This window comes from Amblyraja radiata, chromosome 29 (genome assembly GCF_010909765.2).
Source record: "Amblyraja radiata isolate CabotCenter1 chromosome 29, sAmbRad1.1.pri, whole genome shotgun sequence".
Taxonomy (NCBI): Eukaryota; Metazoa; Chordata; class Chondrichthyes; order Rajiformes; family Rajidae; genus Amblyraja; species Amblyraja radiata.
In genome coordinates this window covers 30,792,337-30,811,640 of record NC_045984.1, presented here as the reverse complement: position 1 = coordinate 30,811,640, position 19,304 = coordinate 30,792,337, and the positions used below count along the sequence as shown (strand labels likewise).

General features: G+C 49.2%; 1 protein-coding gene across 3 annotated transcripts in view; it reads right to left on the bottom strand.

The window, feature by feature from the left end:
- Window positions 1-19,304, bottom strand: part of LOC116989604 (KN motif and ankyrin repeat domain-containing protein 1-like) — a 44,781-nt gene that overhangs the window by 1,275 nt on the left and 24,202 nt on the right. For 2 of the 3 annotated variants that reach the window (XM_033047156.1, XM_033047157.1), the window contains exons 4-10: window positions 16,957-17,060; window positions 14,842-15,116; window positions 7,727-7,814; window positions 5,082-5,301; window positions 3,334-3,476; window positions 2,659-2,859; window positions 156-251 (exon numbers count right to left, since the gene is read on the bottom strand). In XM_033047156.1, coding sequence (XP_032903047.1) covers window positions 156-251; window positions 2,659-2,859; window positions 3,334-3,476; window positions 5,082-5,301; window positions 7,727-7,814; window positions 14,842-15,116; window positions 16,957-17,060 — 1,127 coding nt within the window. The remainder of the gene's footprint in view (window positions 1-155; window positions 252-2,658; window positions 2,860-3,333; window positions 3,477-5,081; window positions 5,302-7,726; window positions 7,815-14,841; window positions 15,117-16,956; window positions 17,061-19,304) is intronic. The other variant, XM_033047158.1, reaches the window with a different exon arrangement.

Sequence of the window (19,304 nt, the reverse complement as noted above, 5' to 3'; positions counted from 1 at the left end):
GGGCATCTTGGTTGAGAAGGGTCTGTTTTGTGTTCTGTGACTGAGTGGCTCAGGAGTAGGGAATGGGGGAAATGTAATATAATGCTAAGGAGACTGAAAAAAAGACAGCCCATTGTGTATTCTGTAAAAATAACAAATGAAGCGTTTGTTCCGACCTGCGATGCCGACTCCAGGTTCTTGCGTGCAGTGAGCATGGCGGCAATTTCTTTGTTATCGGCTTCTAACGCGATGGTCATTGCATTACTGCCATCCTGTGAGGAAGTGAACACCTGTAGTTACCACTATTCATTGGAACAGAAAATACGAAACCACAAACGCTGGGAAGATACAGCCAGTTTTGTCAGTAACTTGGAAATGAATTCAATTAGGAAACAAACAATTAGGAACACTGACAACGTTATCCCTTATGACAAGGGGAATTGAATACACACTACACATTCTTCTGTCGAGGGGTAGACTGACTCCCCTCCGCAATCTTTGCACATCCCCAATCCTTTCTATTCATCACTTTAATGTCAAGTAACATGTGTTTTATCACCGTTGGCAGATCAATTTCCCCCCAGGGATGAATAAAGTTCAATCGTATTGTAAATAGACAGATTATGCAGGAAGGAACTGCAGATGCTGGTTTGCACTGAAGATAGACACAAAATGCTAGAGTAACTCAGCGGGACAGGCAGCTCTCAATGGGTGACGTTTCGGGTCGAGACCCTTCTTCAGACTGGGTCAGGGGAGAGGGAGATACATAGATAAGGAATAGTTCGGTGTGAAAACGAGACAAAGGGGATGGGGATCTAGGAAAATGTAGAATAGATCGGTGAAGGTAACCTAACAGCAAACGGATAATAATAATCGAGGACAGTCTGACTGGGCGGAGAACTGGGAAGGGGGGAGGGTTGTTACATGAAGTTAAAGAAGTCGATGTTCATACCGCTGGGGTCTAAGCTGCCCAAGTGAAATATGAGGTGCTGTTCCTCCAATTTGTGCTGGGCCTTGTACTGACAGTGGAGGAGGCCCAGGACAGAACAGTCAGTGTGGGAATGGGGAGGGGAATTAAAGTGTTTAGCAACCGAGTTCATTGATTTGGTAATGATAATTGTATTTCATGGGTTAGTGTCAATATAATTGAAACACATGATAGATCCCCTGTGTGGGGAATTATGTGTAAACAATGCCAGTCTATTCAGCTACGTATAGTGCTCACTGATGGACTATTCTGAAGGGAAGATACATCTGCATTTAACAGCCCAACATGAGCTGCAGTACCACCAAGAGCCAGCTGATGGCCACAATGTTCCACCATTTCCCACCAAATCAATTAGCCACAAGTAAGTGTGTGGGAAGAATTTGCAGATGCAGGTTTATACAATACAATACCTTTTATTTGTCATTTGAACCTCACATTTACACCGAAGATAGACTCAGCGGGACAGGCACCATCTCTGGAGAGAAGGAATGGGTGACATTTCGGGTTGAAACGTCAGTCTGAAGACGTTTCTTGACCCGAAACGTCACCCATATTCCTTCTAACCAGTCTTTTGCCCAGAGTTGGGGAATCAAGAACCGGAGGGCATATTAACCTGAGGGGTATCTTTTTTTTACACAAAGGGTGGTGGGTGTATGGAACAAGCTGCCAGAGGAGGTAGTTGAGGCATGGGCTATTGCAATGTTTAAGAAACATTTAGACAGGTACATGGCTAGGAGGGATGTGGGCCAAACGCAGGCAGGTGGGACTAGTGTAGATGGGACATGTTGATCGGTGAGGGCAAGGGAATGTTTCCACGCTATGCTGAACTACTATCTACCTCGTTGGTGACTCGTGGACTAGCATTGATCAGACTTTTATGGTTTTACCTTGCACCAAACATGATTCCCTTATCATGTATGTATACACTGTAAATGGTTTGATTGTAATCATGTATTGCATTGTTTAGTTTAGTTTAGTTTAGAGATACAGCACAGAAACAGGCCCTTCGAGCCCCCGAGTCCGCACCGACCAGCGATCCCCGCACACTAACGCTACTCCCCCCCCCCCCCCCCCCCCCCCCCCTCCCCAGGAGTGAAGTCAGCCCAGGATTTGTTCAAGAAGGAACTACAGATGCTGGAAAATCGAAGGTAGACAAAAATGCTGGAGAAACACAGCGGGTGCGTCAGCATCTATGGAGCGAAGGAAATAGGCAACGTTTCAGACTGAAGAAGGGTTTTGGCCCGAAACGTTGCCTATTTCCTTCGCTCCATAGATGCTGCTGCACCCGCTGAGTATCTCCAGCACTTTTGTCTACCTTCGATTTTCCAGCATCTGCAGTTCCTTCTTGAACAATGAAAAAAAAAGTAGTCAGGATCGAACCCGGGCCTCCGGCGCTGCAAGCTGCAACTCTACCGCTGCGCCCTGCCTTTCTGCTGACTGGTCAGCGCGCAACAAAAGCTTTTCACTGTAACCTCAGTGTACGTGACAATATTAAACAACACTAAAGGGCCTGTCCCACTTGCATGCGATAGCGTGCGTTTGGCGTGACCAGCCCCGCGCTTCTAAGTGGGACCGGCTCCGCGCGGCCATATGGTGCCCGTACGCCTCAAGCGACCACGAGGTCGTGTAATTTGCGAGCCATGGTCGCGTAAGTGGGACAGGCCCTTAACACATGACGACATTAAACGTACGTTATCGGTCAGGGAGACGTTACACTCTGGCTGACCCAGGAGGACTTTCACGATCTCCGCGCGCCCGTGCTCGCAGGCGCACATCAGCGAGGTGGAGCCCTCGTTGTCCTGGCTGTTTACATTCGCTCCACACCCCAGCAATGCTCTCACCATTTCAATGCGCCCGTGGCTTACGGCCAGCATTAGGGCCGTCTGACCTGCCTGGCGGGGGGAGAAAAACACTTTAAAACTTTGTAGTTTGTTTGTTGTCTTTTTGCACAAAGTCCGCGAGCATTTGCCACTTTTCATTTCACTGCACATCTCGTCTGTGTATGTGACGAATAAACTTGACTTGACTTGACTCCCTGTCCTTTCTCGGAACTACATTGAACCCGTTCAACAGAGAAAACTGGATTCAATCGCTCAGTTTTGCCACGGAATTTTTGTTTTCCATGGAGTCAGCAGTTTGAGATGCGGGATTTGGTTTTGTGGTATAACAATAGACAATAGAATAGACAATATGTGCAGGAGTAGGCCATTCGGCCCGTTGAGCTTCTCTCCCTCCTTCCCTCACCCCTCTCCTCCTCCCTCCCCCTCCACCCCTCTCTTCCCCCCACCCCTCCTCTCCCTCTCTCTCTCCCTCCCCCTTCAACGTGACCATGGTTGCCAATGTGGGTGAATCAATGATGTGTTCACCTGGCTGGCCTTGGCATTAACGTTTCCCAAACTGAACATCTGCCTCACGATGGTCATCTGGGCCTCTGTGTCCAGGGCGGCCAGAGCAGCCAGCATGATGGCCGTGTACCCCGCCTTGTTCTGCCAGTCGACGTTACACACACCTGGTAAACACAAGAGGTACAGACAGTAACTTCCGCCTCCATCAGTGAAAACAACACACAGACACAGCCAGTTCACGAGGGAACTGCAGATGCTGGTTTACACTGGAGATTCACACAGAATGTCTGGAGTAACTCAGCGGGACAGGCAGCATCTCTGGGTGGAAGGAATGGGTGATGTTTCGTGTCGAGACCCATCTACAGAAGCTCGACCTGAAACGCCACCCAGAGATGCTGCGCTGCCTGTCGCCCTGAGTTGCTCCAGCATTTTGTTGTGTCTATCTTTAGTTTAGGAAGGAACTGTGCAGATGCTGGTTTACATTGAAGGTAGACACAAAAAGCTGGAGTAACTCAGCGGGACAGGCAGCATCTCTGGAGAGAAGGAATGGGTGATGTTTCGGGTCGAGACCCATCTACAGAATGAAGACTGTTTCCGTGCTGTATCTGTAAAGTAAACTAAACTGAACCAAGACTGAAGTAATCTGAACTAAAACTGAACTAAAGTAAACATGTCGGGTCAGGACCAGAGTCACTCCCCTGCCGCCGTTGAACAACCTGCCCTCACTACCAAAGATCCTATAGGGAGGTTTCACGGCAGTCGGGTCACGACCCATGACCCGTACTGTTGCTAGGCTACTCCAAGCAGAGTACACGCGATGAACTGCAGGTAGGCACTGACCATTGTTTCCAGCGTAGCGGGCCCGTTAAAACCCGCTGAAATTGTCCATTTTTACGCTGTAAATAATTATGGAAATCGGGATAAGCGTGAGAGACATTTAGCATACTTCAGAATTCCAGAAGTGAGGAGAAATTACAGTAGATAGAAGCGAGAGCTGAAGGGACAACAACAGCCAGAGTGCTTGGCGAACATTGGCCGTTTGCTCACTGCATTTCATCAACAGTAGGGCATTATTTGTGTTTTTTCTTGATTCCTTTGGCATCTAAAAAGTTTCAGAAGTGATAAATCTGGCTGTAATTTTTTTAAATCGCCCATGGTTCCCAAGTGGGTTTTTACGTACAAAATGAAAACGCATCTGAAGAAAAATTTACAGCCAGATTTATCACTTCTGAATTTCCCTGAGGGGATCAATAAAGTATTTATTATTATTATTATTATTATTATTTATTATGAAATGCAGTGAGCAAACGGCCAATGTTCGCCAAGCACTCTGGCTGTTGTTGTCCCTTCAGCTGCTGTAGTCCTTTCAGTTCTCGCTTCTCTTTACCTTCATTTCGCTTCACGTTTGGAATTCTAAAGTTGGGTACGATGTCTCTCACACTTACCCCGACTCCCACAATTTTTTTCAGCGCAAAAATTCAACATTTTGGCGGTTTTTAACAGGTAGGAAAGTACACGTTTCTTGCATTAATAACATATACCGGAAGTGACGGATGTCCTCCAGTTGGATTGAGCGGCTCCGTGCGTCGAGCCCTATGACCCAGTGACCTTTCGTGCAACCTCCCCTATAGGATCTTTGCTCACAACCTCTCTCCCTCCTCTCTCTCTCCCTCCATCCCTGTCTCTCCCTCCCCCCCTTCCCCTACCTCCCTCCATCCCCCCTCCATCCTTTTCTCTCCACCCCCCCGCCCCTCTCCCCCCCCCCTCACCCGTGTCCAGCAGCAGCCTGACGATGTGGAAGTTGGAGTGGGAGACACAGTAGTGAAGCGCAGTGTTGCCGTTGGCATCAGACAGGTTGACCACGTGCGTCAGGATGGCGGGCGACATCTCGGCAAAGCCCATCAGGTAGTCGGCAACAACCTGGACCGAGGCCGACTTCTGGCTGGAGACTCGGAACCACTCCTGTTGGATGGCGTTCAGGCTGGACATCTGCAAGCACACAACCCCAGTGAATGGCCTGGATAGAGTGGACGTGGGGAGGATCTTTCCACTAGTGGGAGAGTCTAGGACTAGAGGGCACAGCCTCAGAATTAAAGGATGTACCTTCAGGAAGGTGATGAGGAATTTCTTTAGTCAGAGGGTGGTGAACCTGTGGAATTCATTGCCAGGGAGGGCTGTGGAGGCCAAGTCAGTGGATATTTTTAAGGCAGAGATCGATAGATTTTTGATTAGTACGGGTGTCAGGGGTTGTGCGGAGATGGCAGGAGAATGGGGTTAGGAGGGAGAGATGGATCAGCCATGATTGAATGATGGAGTAGACTTGATGGGCCGACTGGCCTAATTCTGCTCCTATCACTTATGACCTTATGAACAGGGCTCCCTGACCTCCCGTGACCTCCGCTCCTCACCTTCACCCACCTTCCTCACTCAGGGCATTCTCACCACTCGCCAAAAAGAACGTCCTTTAAATCGACGGCTATGACCTAGACTCTCCCACTTGTGGAAACATCCTCTCCACATCCACTCTATCGAAGCCTTTCACTATTCTGTACGTTTCATTGAGGTCCCCCCCCCCCCCTCATGCTTCTAAACTCCAGCGAGTACAGGCCCAGTGCCGACAAACGCTCATCATAGGCTAACCTACTCATTCCTGGGATCATTCTTGTAAACCTCCTCTGGACCCTCTCCAGAGCCAGCACATCCTTCCTCAGATACGGTGCCCAAAATTGCTCACAATATTGTTGACTTAAGGATAAATACTGGGCAAGACCTCAGGTAGAATTCCGTTGCACTTTGAAGTAACGCCACCGTTTTTATATCCACGAGGAGGAACAAGAAAGGGTTTATTTTAACAACTGAACAAACACACTGACAACAATGTAACACTCATTTAGAGCTACACTGAAATGTCAGCTTGACCTCACGCAAAATGTAACCACAACTTCTGACTGTGTTACATAGACACAGAAACAGAATATAGGTGCAGGAGTAGACCATTCGGCCCTTCGTGCCAGCACCGCCATTCAATATGATCATGGCTGATCATCCAAAATCAATACCCTGTTCCTGCCTTTTCCCCCATATCCCTTGATTCCTTCAGCCCTAAGAGTTAAATCTAACTCTCTCTGGAAAACCAGTATGCCAGGGTCTTTTCTACACATGTTCAGTTTAGTTTATTGTCACGTGTACTGAGGTACGGTGAAAAACTTTTGTTGCGTGCTAACCAGTCAGCGGAAAGACACCACTTGATTACAATCGATCAGTTGACGGTGTCCAGATACATGATAAGGGAATAACGTTTAGTGCAAGGTAAAGTCAGCAAAGTCTGATCAAGGGGCACTAAAGACAGTCATAGAGTGAAACAGCGTGGAAACAGGCCCTTCGGCCCAACTTGCCTACACTAGCCAACATGTCCCAGCTGCACTAGTCCCACCTGCCTGCATTTGGTCCATATCCCTCCAAACCTGTTCCTACCAATGTACCTGTACAAATGTTTCTTAAACATTGCAATAGTCCCAGCCTCAACTACCTCCTCTGGCAGCTCGTTCCACACACCCACCACCCTTTGTGTGAAAAAGTTACCCCTCCGATTCCTATTCAATTTTTCCCCCTTCAACTTAAACCTCTGGTCCTCGATTCCCCCAACTCTGGGCAAGAGACTCTGTGCATCTACCCGATCTATTCCTCTCATGATTTTGTACACCTCCATAAAATCACCCCTCAATCTCTAGTCTCCAAGGAATAGAGACCCAGCCTACTCAACCTCTCCCTGTAGCTCAGACCCTCCAGTCCCAGCAACATCCTCATAAATCTTCTCTGAACCCTTTCAAGCTTGACAATCACAAGTCGGGTGGCCAACTTTCTCACTCCCAAATATGGGACAAAGGGTCAAAATAAGGGTACAAATTCCTGACGGCAATTCGTTGACCGACTGGGCCGTGGCTGGGTGAATGATGAGTTGGCCCCGGGTGCTGGACTGCACACAAAGCCCAGCCGGTGGGCCAGCTGAGGAGTTTTGGCCCGGGGGCCGCGCGGCATCGCGCGCAAAGTCCGGCGCTCCGTCCAACTCATGAACCGATGATCAGCCATGAGGAGGAGGGGTGGTGGGGGTGTCGGCGGTAAGCGAAGGTCCGAAGGTCGGACAGATGGCCGGGCCGCCGACCGATGGGGCCACGGGCGAGGCGGTGCTGCTGCTGCTGCTGCACTCTATGGGCTGCACTACACCGGTGCGGGTGAGGCAGGGCCGGACGCGGAGCTCCGACCCGACAGTCCCCTCGACCCGAGTAGTAGCAGTCAAATACGGGACATAGGCGGTCCTGTACGGGACAAACCCATTTAGCCCAATATACGGCTAATATGGGACAGTTGGCAATCCCTAATCACAAGCAAACCTGCAGCTGGGGAGGTAACTCACCACTTCCTTGCTCTTCACGGGACTCGGATCATTGAAATGGTTTTTCAGGATCAGACAGACTTCACGCATCTTTGAACTCAACTCAAATCTGCCAAAAACAAACAGCACAGGAGGAGGTGTGAAGGACGGTGTTGAGAAATCTTCATTACATCAGTGAATGGAAACAACACTTAGCTCTCACGTGTAACACAGAGTCGCAGTGAAATTCTTTCTTTCCCACACCGTACACAAGGTATGCAAAGAGTCGCCACATAAAGGGCGCCGACAATGTCCCAAAGTGTTCACTATGGTCCCAATGGTCCCTCTTCACCCTTAGCCTACCTACCCCGGGCCCCTCCAAGTGTGAAAACGCACACCACCAGATTCAGGGACAGTTTCTTCCCAGCTGTTATCAGGCAGCTGAACCATCCTACCACCGCTAGAGAGCAATGCTGAACTACTATCTACCTCTTTGGTGACCCTTGGACTATCCTTGATCGGACTTTGCTGGCTTTACCTTGCAGTAAATGTTATTCTCTTATTGTGTATCTATACACAGTAAATGGCTCGATGGTAATCATGTATGCTGACTGGTTAGCGCGCAACAAAAGCTTTTCACTGTACCTCAGTACACGTGGCAATTAACTGAAATGAACTGTTGTCGGTGGCCTGAGGTGGGACCCAATGCGTTTAATTAAACACAAGGTATAGTGCATGCTTTTGCCGCTACCTAATGAAGCTTTGAAACGTCTGGTGTTATGAGTAGACAGCTAATGTGAAAAATGTGCAGGAAGGAACTGCAGATGCTGGTTTGCACCAAAGAGAGAGACAAAATGCTGGAGTAATTCAGCAGGACAGGCAGCATCTCTGGAGAGAAGGAATGGGTGACGTTTTGGGTCGAGACCTTTTTGAAGAAACGTTTCTTCAGAAAGAATTTGTATGTGTACATACTTGGCTAATAAAATGTATCCAATTCAATTTTGTGTCTATCTAAAGTGAGAAAGCTTTGCTGAATCATCACAAGAAGTCATTGGCTCCCCTCCTTTCCCCACCCGGAGGTATTTTGGACGGCAAACCATGGAAAGGCTGACAATGTTTGGGAGAGGCTGATGGAGATGTTTACTGGAAGAGTCATAGAGTGATACAGTGTGGAAACAGGCCCTTCGGCCCAACTTGCCCACACTGGCCAACATGTCCCAGCTCCACTAGTCCCACCTGCCTGGGTTTGGTCCATATCTCTTCAAACCTGTCCTATCCATGTAGGTCAGTCATTTAAAGTTTTTATTAAAACGGAAGGAGGGAGAAAGCAGGGACTACCTGAAATTGGAGAAGTCAATGTTCATACCGCTGGGATGTAAACTACCCAAGCAAAATATGAGGTGCTGCTCCTCCTATTTGCGGTGGTCCTCACTCTGGCCATGGAGGAGGCCCAGGACAGGAAGGTCGGATTCGGGATGGGTGGGGGAGTCGAAGTGCTGAGCCACCGGGAGATCAGGTTGGTTATTGCGAAGTCTGGAGTGGTCTGCAAGGGTCCAAGTCACGGTTTATTCCGAACAGCTCCGTCACAGAGGACTCTGTGATTTACGGACTGTTCCCAGGGACACATTCAGAGACGGACATCGAGTGCTGCTGGAGTGGCCATCAACTCGGTGAAAGACGTTCTTTGGTCAGCCCGAGCGTTGTTGACCACCCAGCGGAGCGAGATATCCATCGGGGAATGTTGCCAACTGGCCCGCTGCAGACTGCAGGAGTACGTACTGAGGGACGCACTGAAGCTCGGTGCAGCCAACGCCAAGGCTCGGTGGGGGAGGACCACAGTCTAGGGTCCTTCTGCTGCTGGACATGGGGGGGGGGGGGGGGGGGGGGCAGGGTGCCAGGGCAGGGAATCCCTTCCCTCAAAATAAGGGAAGGGATTCCACGCCAGTGAGCCACATGAGTGGCACGGGTGGGGGATAAATTTGTGAAATTTGAGTAATATATGTAGACTGTATTGAATAATTAGTATAGCCTCTGAAAATGTGGAATTAATTTTTTTGCATGGTTTATGTATAGTATATATTTATTATCTGAATAAAGTCTATTTTGAAAAAAAAAAAAAAAAATTGGGAACTGAGCGAAGTTTTGGGTTTTAATTATGTTGGATTTTATTTGTATCCAATTTTATCCCAATTTCTAATCAAAAGCTCTGGGACTCGTTTGAAGCTGGTCTGAAATACAGAATGCATTTCAACAAGATTGGCAATTTTGCATTTGAACAAGGTTGGGAATTTCTGCATTGGCCAACAGGACTAGCAAGCCCCTGATCTCAGGAAGGAAACGGTGCATTGGAGACATTCAGGAAACACGTTCCCTAAACCAGGAAACAAGGAGGCACGGAGATAAGAAACATTCCACCTCACAGACAAGCCAGGCGCCAATAAATGATTCATTTAACAAAACTAAGCTGTGGGCCAGTGATGTTCTTACAAGACAGATTAAATCAGCATATGAAAAAACCATAAACACAAGAAAAGAAAGCAAAACAATTTTTTTTAAAGAAGTTCCAAGAATGTGGATCATTTTGGTTCCAAATGCAGGGAGATAAAGTTATTGATGTTTTCACAATTCAGTCACATCTTCTCAGTCTGGTCTCCTGCCAAAGAGGAGAGAGGCTCAAATAGGCTCAAATCTACGGGCTTTTTGGAGGGTTGTTTTCAGACCACGTTTAGTTTAGTTTAGGAAGGAAGGAACTGCAGATGCTGGATTCCACCAAAGATAGACACAAAAAGTCACTCAGCGGGACAGGCAGCATCTCTGGAGAAAAGGAATGGTTGACGTTTCGGGTCGAGACACTTCTTCAGACTGAGAGTCAGGGGAGAGGAAGACACAGAGATAAGTAATGGCCCTGTCCCACGGTACGAGTTCATTCCAAGAGTTCTCTCGAGTTTAAAAAAAAATCAAACTCGTGGTAAGCCCGGAGAATGAACGTAGCGGGTACGTCGGAGCTCGGGGACATCTCTTAGCGCTAACGGCAGGTACTCGGGAAGACTCGCTAACGGCAGGTAAGCTCGGGAAAACTCGTGAAGATTTTTCAACATGATGAAAAATGTCCACGAGAGCCCCGAGTACCGACGAGTGGCCATTACCAAAAATCTCCGAGTTCGAATCAGGGCAAACTCGGGAGAGATCTTGGAATGAACTCGTACCGTGGGACAGGGGTTTAAGCCTGACTCAGTCTGAAGAATGGTCTCAACCAAAACGTCACCCATTCCTTCTCTCCAGAGATGCTGCCTGTCCCGCTGAGTTACTCCAGCATTTTGTGTCTATCTTTAGTTTAGTTTAGTTTACTAGAGAGTTATCTAGAGATCAGTCCTGAACTATTATCTACCTAATTGGAGACCCCCCTTTACTGGCTTCATCTTGCACCAAACCTTCTTACCACTATTCCCTTTATCCTGTATCTGTGTACTGTGGATGGCTCGATTGTAATCATGTACAGTCTTTGCGCTGACTGGTTGGCACACGACAAAAGCGTTTCACTTTTTACTATACCTCCGTACACTTGACAATAAACTAAATTAAAAACTATGCATTTGATTAGTTTAAGGTAGACAAAAGTGCTGGAGAAACTCAGCGGGTTCAGCAGCATCTATGGAGCGAAGGAAATAGGCAACGTTTCGGGCCGAAACCCTTAGTTTAGTTTATCGTCAAGTGTACCAAGGAATATCTATACCAAAGCTATTTTGTGTTGTTGCGCGCTAACCAGTCAGTGGAAAGATTTGACATGATTACAATCAAGCCGTCCACAGTGTACAGATACAGGATAAAGGGAATAACGTCTAGTGCAAGATCAAGTCCCGTAAAGCCCGATTGAAGATAGTTCGAGGGTCTCCAAAGAGGTAGATGGTAGGTCAGGACCCCTCTCTAGTTAGTGAGAGGATGGTTCAGTTGCCTGATAGCAGCTGGGAAGTTGTTCTATGTTTCTATGAAGGCATGCACGGGTTATTGATAGGGGACGATCAGCCATGATCACAATGAATGGCTCGAAGGGCCGAATGGCCTCCTCCTGGAGGTGTCTTTCTATGTAAGACACTGTCCCTGAACCTGGAGGTGTGCGTATTCACACAAGTGCAGAAAACCACGGGCTAAATGTAGTTGCCGCCACTTCCATACACGTGGCAGGTTGGGGCACGCAGGCAGGGCACGCACTGGTGCAAGCGACGGCATTCAATGCTCATTTAATTCATTCGCACAGAATCCCACTCTTTCCAAGAGCTGTGAGAACACGGTAGCTGGCCTTGATCACTAACATGAGGGCTGCTTCACTCTGGTGAAGGCAGCTCCAGTCCACCCATCTGGGCGCATCCAGCTACTTCATCTTGTGTGAGAAAGAACTGCAGATTAAATCGAAGGTCGACACATCATGCTGGAGTAACTCAGCGGGTGAGGCAGCATCTCTGGAGAGAAGGAATGGGTGATGCCTCGACCCGAAACGTCGCCCATTCCTTCTCTCCAGAGATGCTGCCTCACCCGCTGGGTTACTCCAGCATTTTGTGTCAACTACATCTTGTACATTGCTTTGCTACTTGTAATTGCCTCCCCCCCCCCCCCCCTCACTACTGCCACCCACTCGTCTTATTAATAAATGGGACAATGGCTAACCACTCCAGTGACTTGATTCTCAATTTCCTGTTGTCCCATCTGAGGAAGTGATGTTCCATCAGCTGCCTAGTTCACTCACATTACTTTGGTTCACCAGTTATAGGAGTAGAATTAGGCCATTCGGCCCATCGGGTCCACTCCGCCATTCAAACATGGCTGATCGCTGCCTCCTAATCCCCTTTTCCTGCCTTCTCCCCATAACCCCTGACACCCGTTCTAATCAAGAATCTGTCTATCTCTGCCTTAGAAATATCCATTGACTTGGCCTCCACAGCCCTCTGTGGCAATGAGTTCCACAGATTCACCACCCTCTGACTGAAGAAGTTCCTCCTCACCTCCTTTCTGAAAGAGCGCCCTTTAATTCTGAGGCTGTGACCTCTGATCCTGGACTCTCCCACCAGTGGAAACATCCTCTCCACATCCACTCTATCTAGGCTTTTCACTATTCTGCAGTGAGTGGTGAACTCACTTGTATCCTGTTACACTACTGACAGATACTCCATACAGGGCCGGTCCCACCTGCAAGCGCCTGCATGCAGCGAGCGCGACCAAACCGGAAGCGGGGGTGATCGAAGTGGGACCGGCCCCGCGAGGCCGTACGGCTCAGGCGACCACGTTAGGTTGCGCTTGCTGCATGGAGTCGCATGCTGGTAGGACCAGCCCTTAAGGTCCCAGCATTTCCTGTCTTTCAGTCCTCTGGCACCATCTGCTTTTTACACGATGGTCCATTTTCCTGTTTTGCTGCAATATTCTTGATTCAGTGTAATGTTATCGTTTGCTTTTTCTTCCCCCGCCCCCTTCTGCTGAGAGAATGGAGCGGCTGGGCTTGTACACTCTGGAGTTTAGAAGAATGAGAGGATATCTTATTGAAACATATAAGATTATTAAGGGCTTGGACACGCTAGAGGCAGGAAAAATGTTCCCGATGTTGGGGGAGTCCAGAACCCGGGGCCATAGTTTAAGAATAAGGGGTAAGCCATTTAGAACGGAGACGAGGAAACGCTTTTTCACACAGAGAGTTGTGAGTCTGCGGAAAGCCAATTAACCTACAAACCTGTCCGTCTTTGGAGTGTGGGAAGGAACTGGAGCACCCGGAGAAAACCCACGCGGTCACGGAGAGAACGTACAAACTCCAGACGGACAACGCCCGTGGTCAGGATTGAACCCGGGTCTCTGGTGCTGTAAGGCAGCAACTCTACTGCTGTGCCACGGTGGGCCGAAGGGCCTGTTTCCAATCTGTCTCTCAAGCAGTAACTAGGGAAATGGCAACATTTCACTCGCCTTTCCCACCCTCAGCTCATTCAGCTACCGGAGAGCAAGCTCGAACTGAGATAAGTCAGCTCGCTTTAGCTCCACTCACTAACTATTGGACATTTGAGATCTAAATTAATTACTTAATTGTTCGAAACAGCCAGGTCATTCCAGGGGAAGTTTAGATGGTCATTCTAATTATATTCGACGTTTTGATGTTATACGTATACAAACCTATAGGTGGCATGGTGACGCAGCGGCAGAGTTGCTGCCTCATAACGCCAGAGACCTGGGTTCAATCCTTACCTCGGGTGCTGTCTGTGCGGAGTTTGCACGTTCTCCCCGTGACCCGCATGGGTTTTCTCCGGGTGCTCCGGAATCCTCCCACATCCCAAAGAGACGTGCGAGCTTGGACGTTAATCGTCCCTCTGTAAATCCCTCCTCGTGTGTGTGGGGGGTGGGCGAAAAAAGGTGGGAGGACATAGAACTAGTGTGATCAATGGACGGCGTGCACCCGATGGGCCGAAGGGCCCGTTTCCACGCTGTATCTCTAACAAAATGAAAAATGACCCATTTCCCCAGTCAGAAATGAAGGCATTGTACGACATTTAACTCTTAAGACGTAGAAGTGCGGACTGGACTTTGAGAATAGCGCCTGTGCTGGCTGCCTCTTGTACGCGGATTCAGTGGACTATGTCTGTTGACTTTGCTAATTGTGGATTGTGCTGAGATACGGCAATACTTTACTGAACTATATGCAAAAAAATGATTTCACTGGACATTTGCACACGTGACAATAAAGCAACATTGACCATTGACCTTTGACCCATTGGCCATTGAACCATTGACCTTTGACCCATTGAACCACTGACCCATTGATCCCCTGACCCATTGACCTTTGACCCATTGAACCACTGACCCATTGAACCCCTGACCAATTGACCATTGACCTTTGACCCATTGAACCCCTGACCCATTGACCATTGACCCATTGAACCACTGACCCATTGAACCCCTGACCCATTGACCATTGACCTTTGACCCATTGGCCATTGAACCATTGACCTTTGACCCATTGGCCATTGACCCTTTGACCCATTGAACCACTGACCCATTGAACCATTGAACCCCTGACCCACTGACCCATTGACCATTGACCAAGTAGACTGTTTTTTTGCGCTGGTCAAAGATACCAAACATTTTGCTGAAATATCTTTTGAACAAATGAATGAGCTTATCCTCACTTCTCCTTGACTTCTTCTTCACAGATTGCCTTGGCTTCCCTCTGTCCGCCCAGCTCAGGCATCTCCTTCCCAGCTTCACCCCTGCGTTCTTCAGCACCTTCACACTGGTCGCTGTCGCTGTCGTTCAGGTTTGCCACGCCGTCCTCGTCCGAACTGTCGCTGCAGTTGCCCACTTCGCTGTCCGAACTGTCCGCAATCACCTTGTCCCTGGAGCCCTCTTCGCCACTCGACTCCTCGCTGGAGCTCGTTTCATATCTGTGATGTAAAACGTAACACTGTTCCCGTTATCATCAAGCGACTTCAACGCTCGTTCAACGTTGCATCTTAACGCTTAGTTTAATTTAGTTTGCTCTGGAGATACAACGCAGAAACAGGCAGTACTGCCCACCGAGTCCGCGCCGACCAGCGATCCCCCCGTACACCAGCCCTATCCTACACACACTAGGGACAATTTACAATTTTACCAAAGCCAATTAACCTGCACACCTGCACGTCTTTGGAGTGTGGGAGGAAACCAGAGCACCCGGAGACAACCCACGCGGTCACTGGGACAATGTACAGACAGCACCCGTAGTCAGGATTGAACCCAGGTCTCTGGCGCCGTAAGGCAGAAACTCTACCGCTGCGCCACCGTGCTGCCGAGCCTTATGCCTCTGTCCCACTGAGGAAACCTGAATGGAAACCTCTGGAGACTTTGCGCCCCACCCAAGGTTTCCGTGTGGTTCCCGGAGGTTGCAGGCGGTTGCCGGAGGTTGCAGGTGGTTGCCGGAGGTTGCAGGTAGTGGAAGCAGGTAGGGAGACTGACGAAAACCGCACGGAAACCTTGGGTGGGGCGCAAAGTCTCCAGAGGTTTCCGTTCAGGTTTCCTAAGTGGGACTGGGGCATAATTCAATCCCCAGACCCGCCCACAGTCAAAATCCCACTTTGAGAAAGGAGAAAGGCCCTTCAGCCTGTCAACCTGGTGCCAGCCCACCCCACACAAACACGTTCACCGTAGAACTTTGCTATGTCACCATGTGTGTCTGTGTGAGCTACTCTGGGCCCCATATCTCAGCAAGGATGACGGACACAAAACGCTGGAGTAACTCAGCGGGTCAGACAGCATCTCTGGAGAAGAGGGAATTGGTGACGTTTCGGGCCGAGACCCTTCTTCACACTGAGAGATAGAGGTGGGGGCGGGGGGGGGAACTGCAGGTATTTCTCGACTGGGTCTGTACCAGGGCCAGGAGTCCAGGTGGGTTGCTGCCGATAGCGGAAGAGGCAAGGACTGGCGGGGGGGGGGGCCAGGTAATGGTCAGTGGCGGTGGTGGTGGTGGCAGCAGGTACGGCCTGACGTCGAAGCTCGGTAGGCCCATCCGCTGTGATCAAAATCCATCGCACAGAGGCCCTCAGAATCAAGTGTTTACTGTGTTTAAGAAGGAACTGCAGATGCTGGAAAATCGAAGGTAGACAAAAATCCTGGAGAAACTCAGCAGTTCAGCAGCATCTATGGAGCGAAGGAAATAGGCAACGTTTCGGACCGAAACCCAAAGGAAATAGGCAACGTTTCGGGCCGAAACCCGAAGGAAATAGGCAACGTTTCGGGCCGAAACCCAAAGGAAATAGGCAACGTTTCGGGCCGAAACCCAAAGGAAATAGGCAACGTTTCGGGTCGAAACCCAAAGGGTTTCGGCCCGAAACGTTGCCTATTTCCTTCACTCCATAGATGCTGCTGCACCCGCTGAGTCTACCAAGTGTTTACTGTGTACGGTTTAATTTGTCATGAAAGGAGAAGGGGAGGATTTTTCTTTAGCCAGAGGGTGGTGAATCTGTGGACTACATTGCCACGGACATCTGGGTGGGAGGGGAACCAACGTTATTTGTTGTGTTAACGCGGGGATCGGCAGATTCCTGACCGGTGCGGGTGTCAGGGGTTATGGGGAGAAGGCTGGAGAATGGGGTTGAGAGGGAGAGACAGATCAGACAGAGACGTGATTGAATGGCGGAGCAGACCCGATGGGATAATTCAGCTCCTGTAACGTGTGCGTGTGATTCTCTTTCACTCTCCGTGAAGTGAAGAACGCATTTCAATCCCCGCTCCAATAGAATTTCACAAAACCTTGGACTGATAGTTACATACTCTCCATTCAAAAACCCGACAAATTGTAGGTTCTTTTTGCCGACACTCGGCTCGGAGTTGCTCGACGAATCCTTCTTCTTCATGATCGACTTCAGGACTCCTGGCAGAAAGATAAATGGTAAAAGTCCAATCATAGAAACATAGAAAAAGGCTTCATAGCAAAAGGATTTGAGTATAGGAGCAGGGAGGTTCTACTGCAGTTGTACAGGGTCTTGGTGAGACCACACCTGGAGTATTGCGTACAGTTTTGGTCTCCTAATCTGAGGAAAGACATTCTTGCCATAGAGGGAGTACAGAGAAGGTTCACCAGACTGATTCCTGGGATGTCAGGACTTTCATATGAAGAAAGACTGGATAGACTCGGCTTGTACTCGCTAGAATTTAGAAGATTGAGGGGGGATCTTATAGAAACTTACAAAATTCTTAAGGGGTTGGACAGGCTAGATGCAGGAAGATTGTTCCCGATGTTGGGGAAGTCCAGAACAAGGGGTTACAGTTTAAGGATAAGGGGGAAATCTTTTAGGACCGAGATGAGAAAAACATTTTTCACACAGAGAGTGGTGAATCTCTGGAATTCTCTGCCACAGAAGGTAGTTGAGGCCAGTTCATTGGCTATATTTAAGAGGGAGTTAGATGTGGCCCTTGTGGCTAAAGGGATCGGGGTATGGAGAGAAGGCAGGTACAGGATACTGAGTTGGATGATCAGCCATGATCATATTGAATGGCGGTGCAGGCTCGAAGGGCAGAATGGCCTACTCCTGCACCTATTTTGTATGTTTCTATGTTTCTATCAGTTCATCAAGCCGCATTGAAATAATTGGGAGATAATATCACCTTTCCATTCCATCTTGACCACGCACGTTCTCTGTGACGAGCTCATAGAAACATAGAAAATAGGTGCAGGAGGAGGCCATTCGGCCCTTCGAGCCAGCACCGCCATTCATTGCGATCATGGCTGCTCGTTCCATCTCAGGAACCGGGAAGCAAACAGACCCCTTAACATCACATGGTCTGGAACACCTCTTGGGCACTGCACCAACCCTGTCTACCTCGGTGTAACACTGGATCGCACTCTCTCCTATAAGGAACACGTCAAAAACACCAAACTGAAAGTTAACTCCCGAAATAACATCCTCCGGAAGCTGACCAACTCCAAATGGGGAGCCACAGCACACACATTAAGATCTACTGCTCTGGCCCTGTGCTACTCCTCTGCGGAGTATGCATGTCCTGTTTGGGAGAGATCATCCCATGCCAAGAAATTAGACCCAGCGTTGAATAACACCTGCCGCTCAATCACTGGCTGCTTGAAGCCCACCAACATAAACAACCTGCACCTCCTCGCTGGCATTGCCCCTGCTGATGTGAGACGGGAAGTCGCCAGCCGAGTAGAGATGACCAAGGCCACCAGTGATGAACGCCACCTCCTCTACGGACGTGTACCCCCGGCCCAACGGCTGAAGTCCAGGAGAAGCTTTCTCAGCCATGTCCAGCCCCTAATAGCATCACGGGAAGAAACCAGACTCCAACTATGGACAAAAAGGCTTGAGGACGACCCCCCTCCTACTGACATGGGTATCCCTCCTTCTGAAGCCCTCCCTCCGGGCTCAGAAGCACCATGGGTCCAGTGGAAGACGCTCAACCGCCTGAGAATAGGAGCAGGGCGATCAAAAGCTGCCATGGCCAGATGGGGCTATGAAACTGACCAAACCACCTGTGAATGTGGAGAAGAGGACCATACAATGCCGCACTGCCTTGTCTGCCCCCTACTACCCAACCAGTGCAGCTCAAAGGATCTTGCAGTGTTCAATAAAAACGCAAAGGACTGTGTAAAGGAATGGGAAACTGTCATATAGTCAACCAGCTTCAAAGACACGAAAAGAAGAAGAATGGCTGATCGTCCCCTATCAATAACCCGTGCCTGCCTTCTCCCCATATCCCTTGATTCCACTAGCCCCTAGAGCTCTATCTTATGCCCCTGTCCCACTTATGAAACCTGAACGGAAACCTCTGGAGACTTTGCGCCCCACCCAAGGTTTCCGTGCGGTTCCCGGAGGTTGCAGGTGGTTGCCAGAGGTTGCAGGTGGTGGAAGCAGGTAGGGAGACTGACAAAAACCTCCGGGAACCGCACGGAAACCTTGGGCGGGGCGCAAAGTCTCCAGAGGTTTCCGTTCAGGTTTCCTAAGTGGGACAGGGGCATAACTCTCTCTTAAATCCATCCAGTGACTTGGCCTCAACTACCTTCTGTGGCAGAGAATTCCAGAGATTCACCACTCTCTGTGTGAAAAATGTTTTTCTCATCTCGGTCCTAAAAGATTTCCCCCTTATCCTTAAACTGTGACCC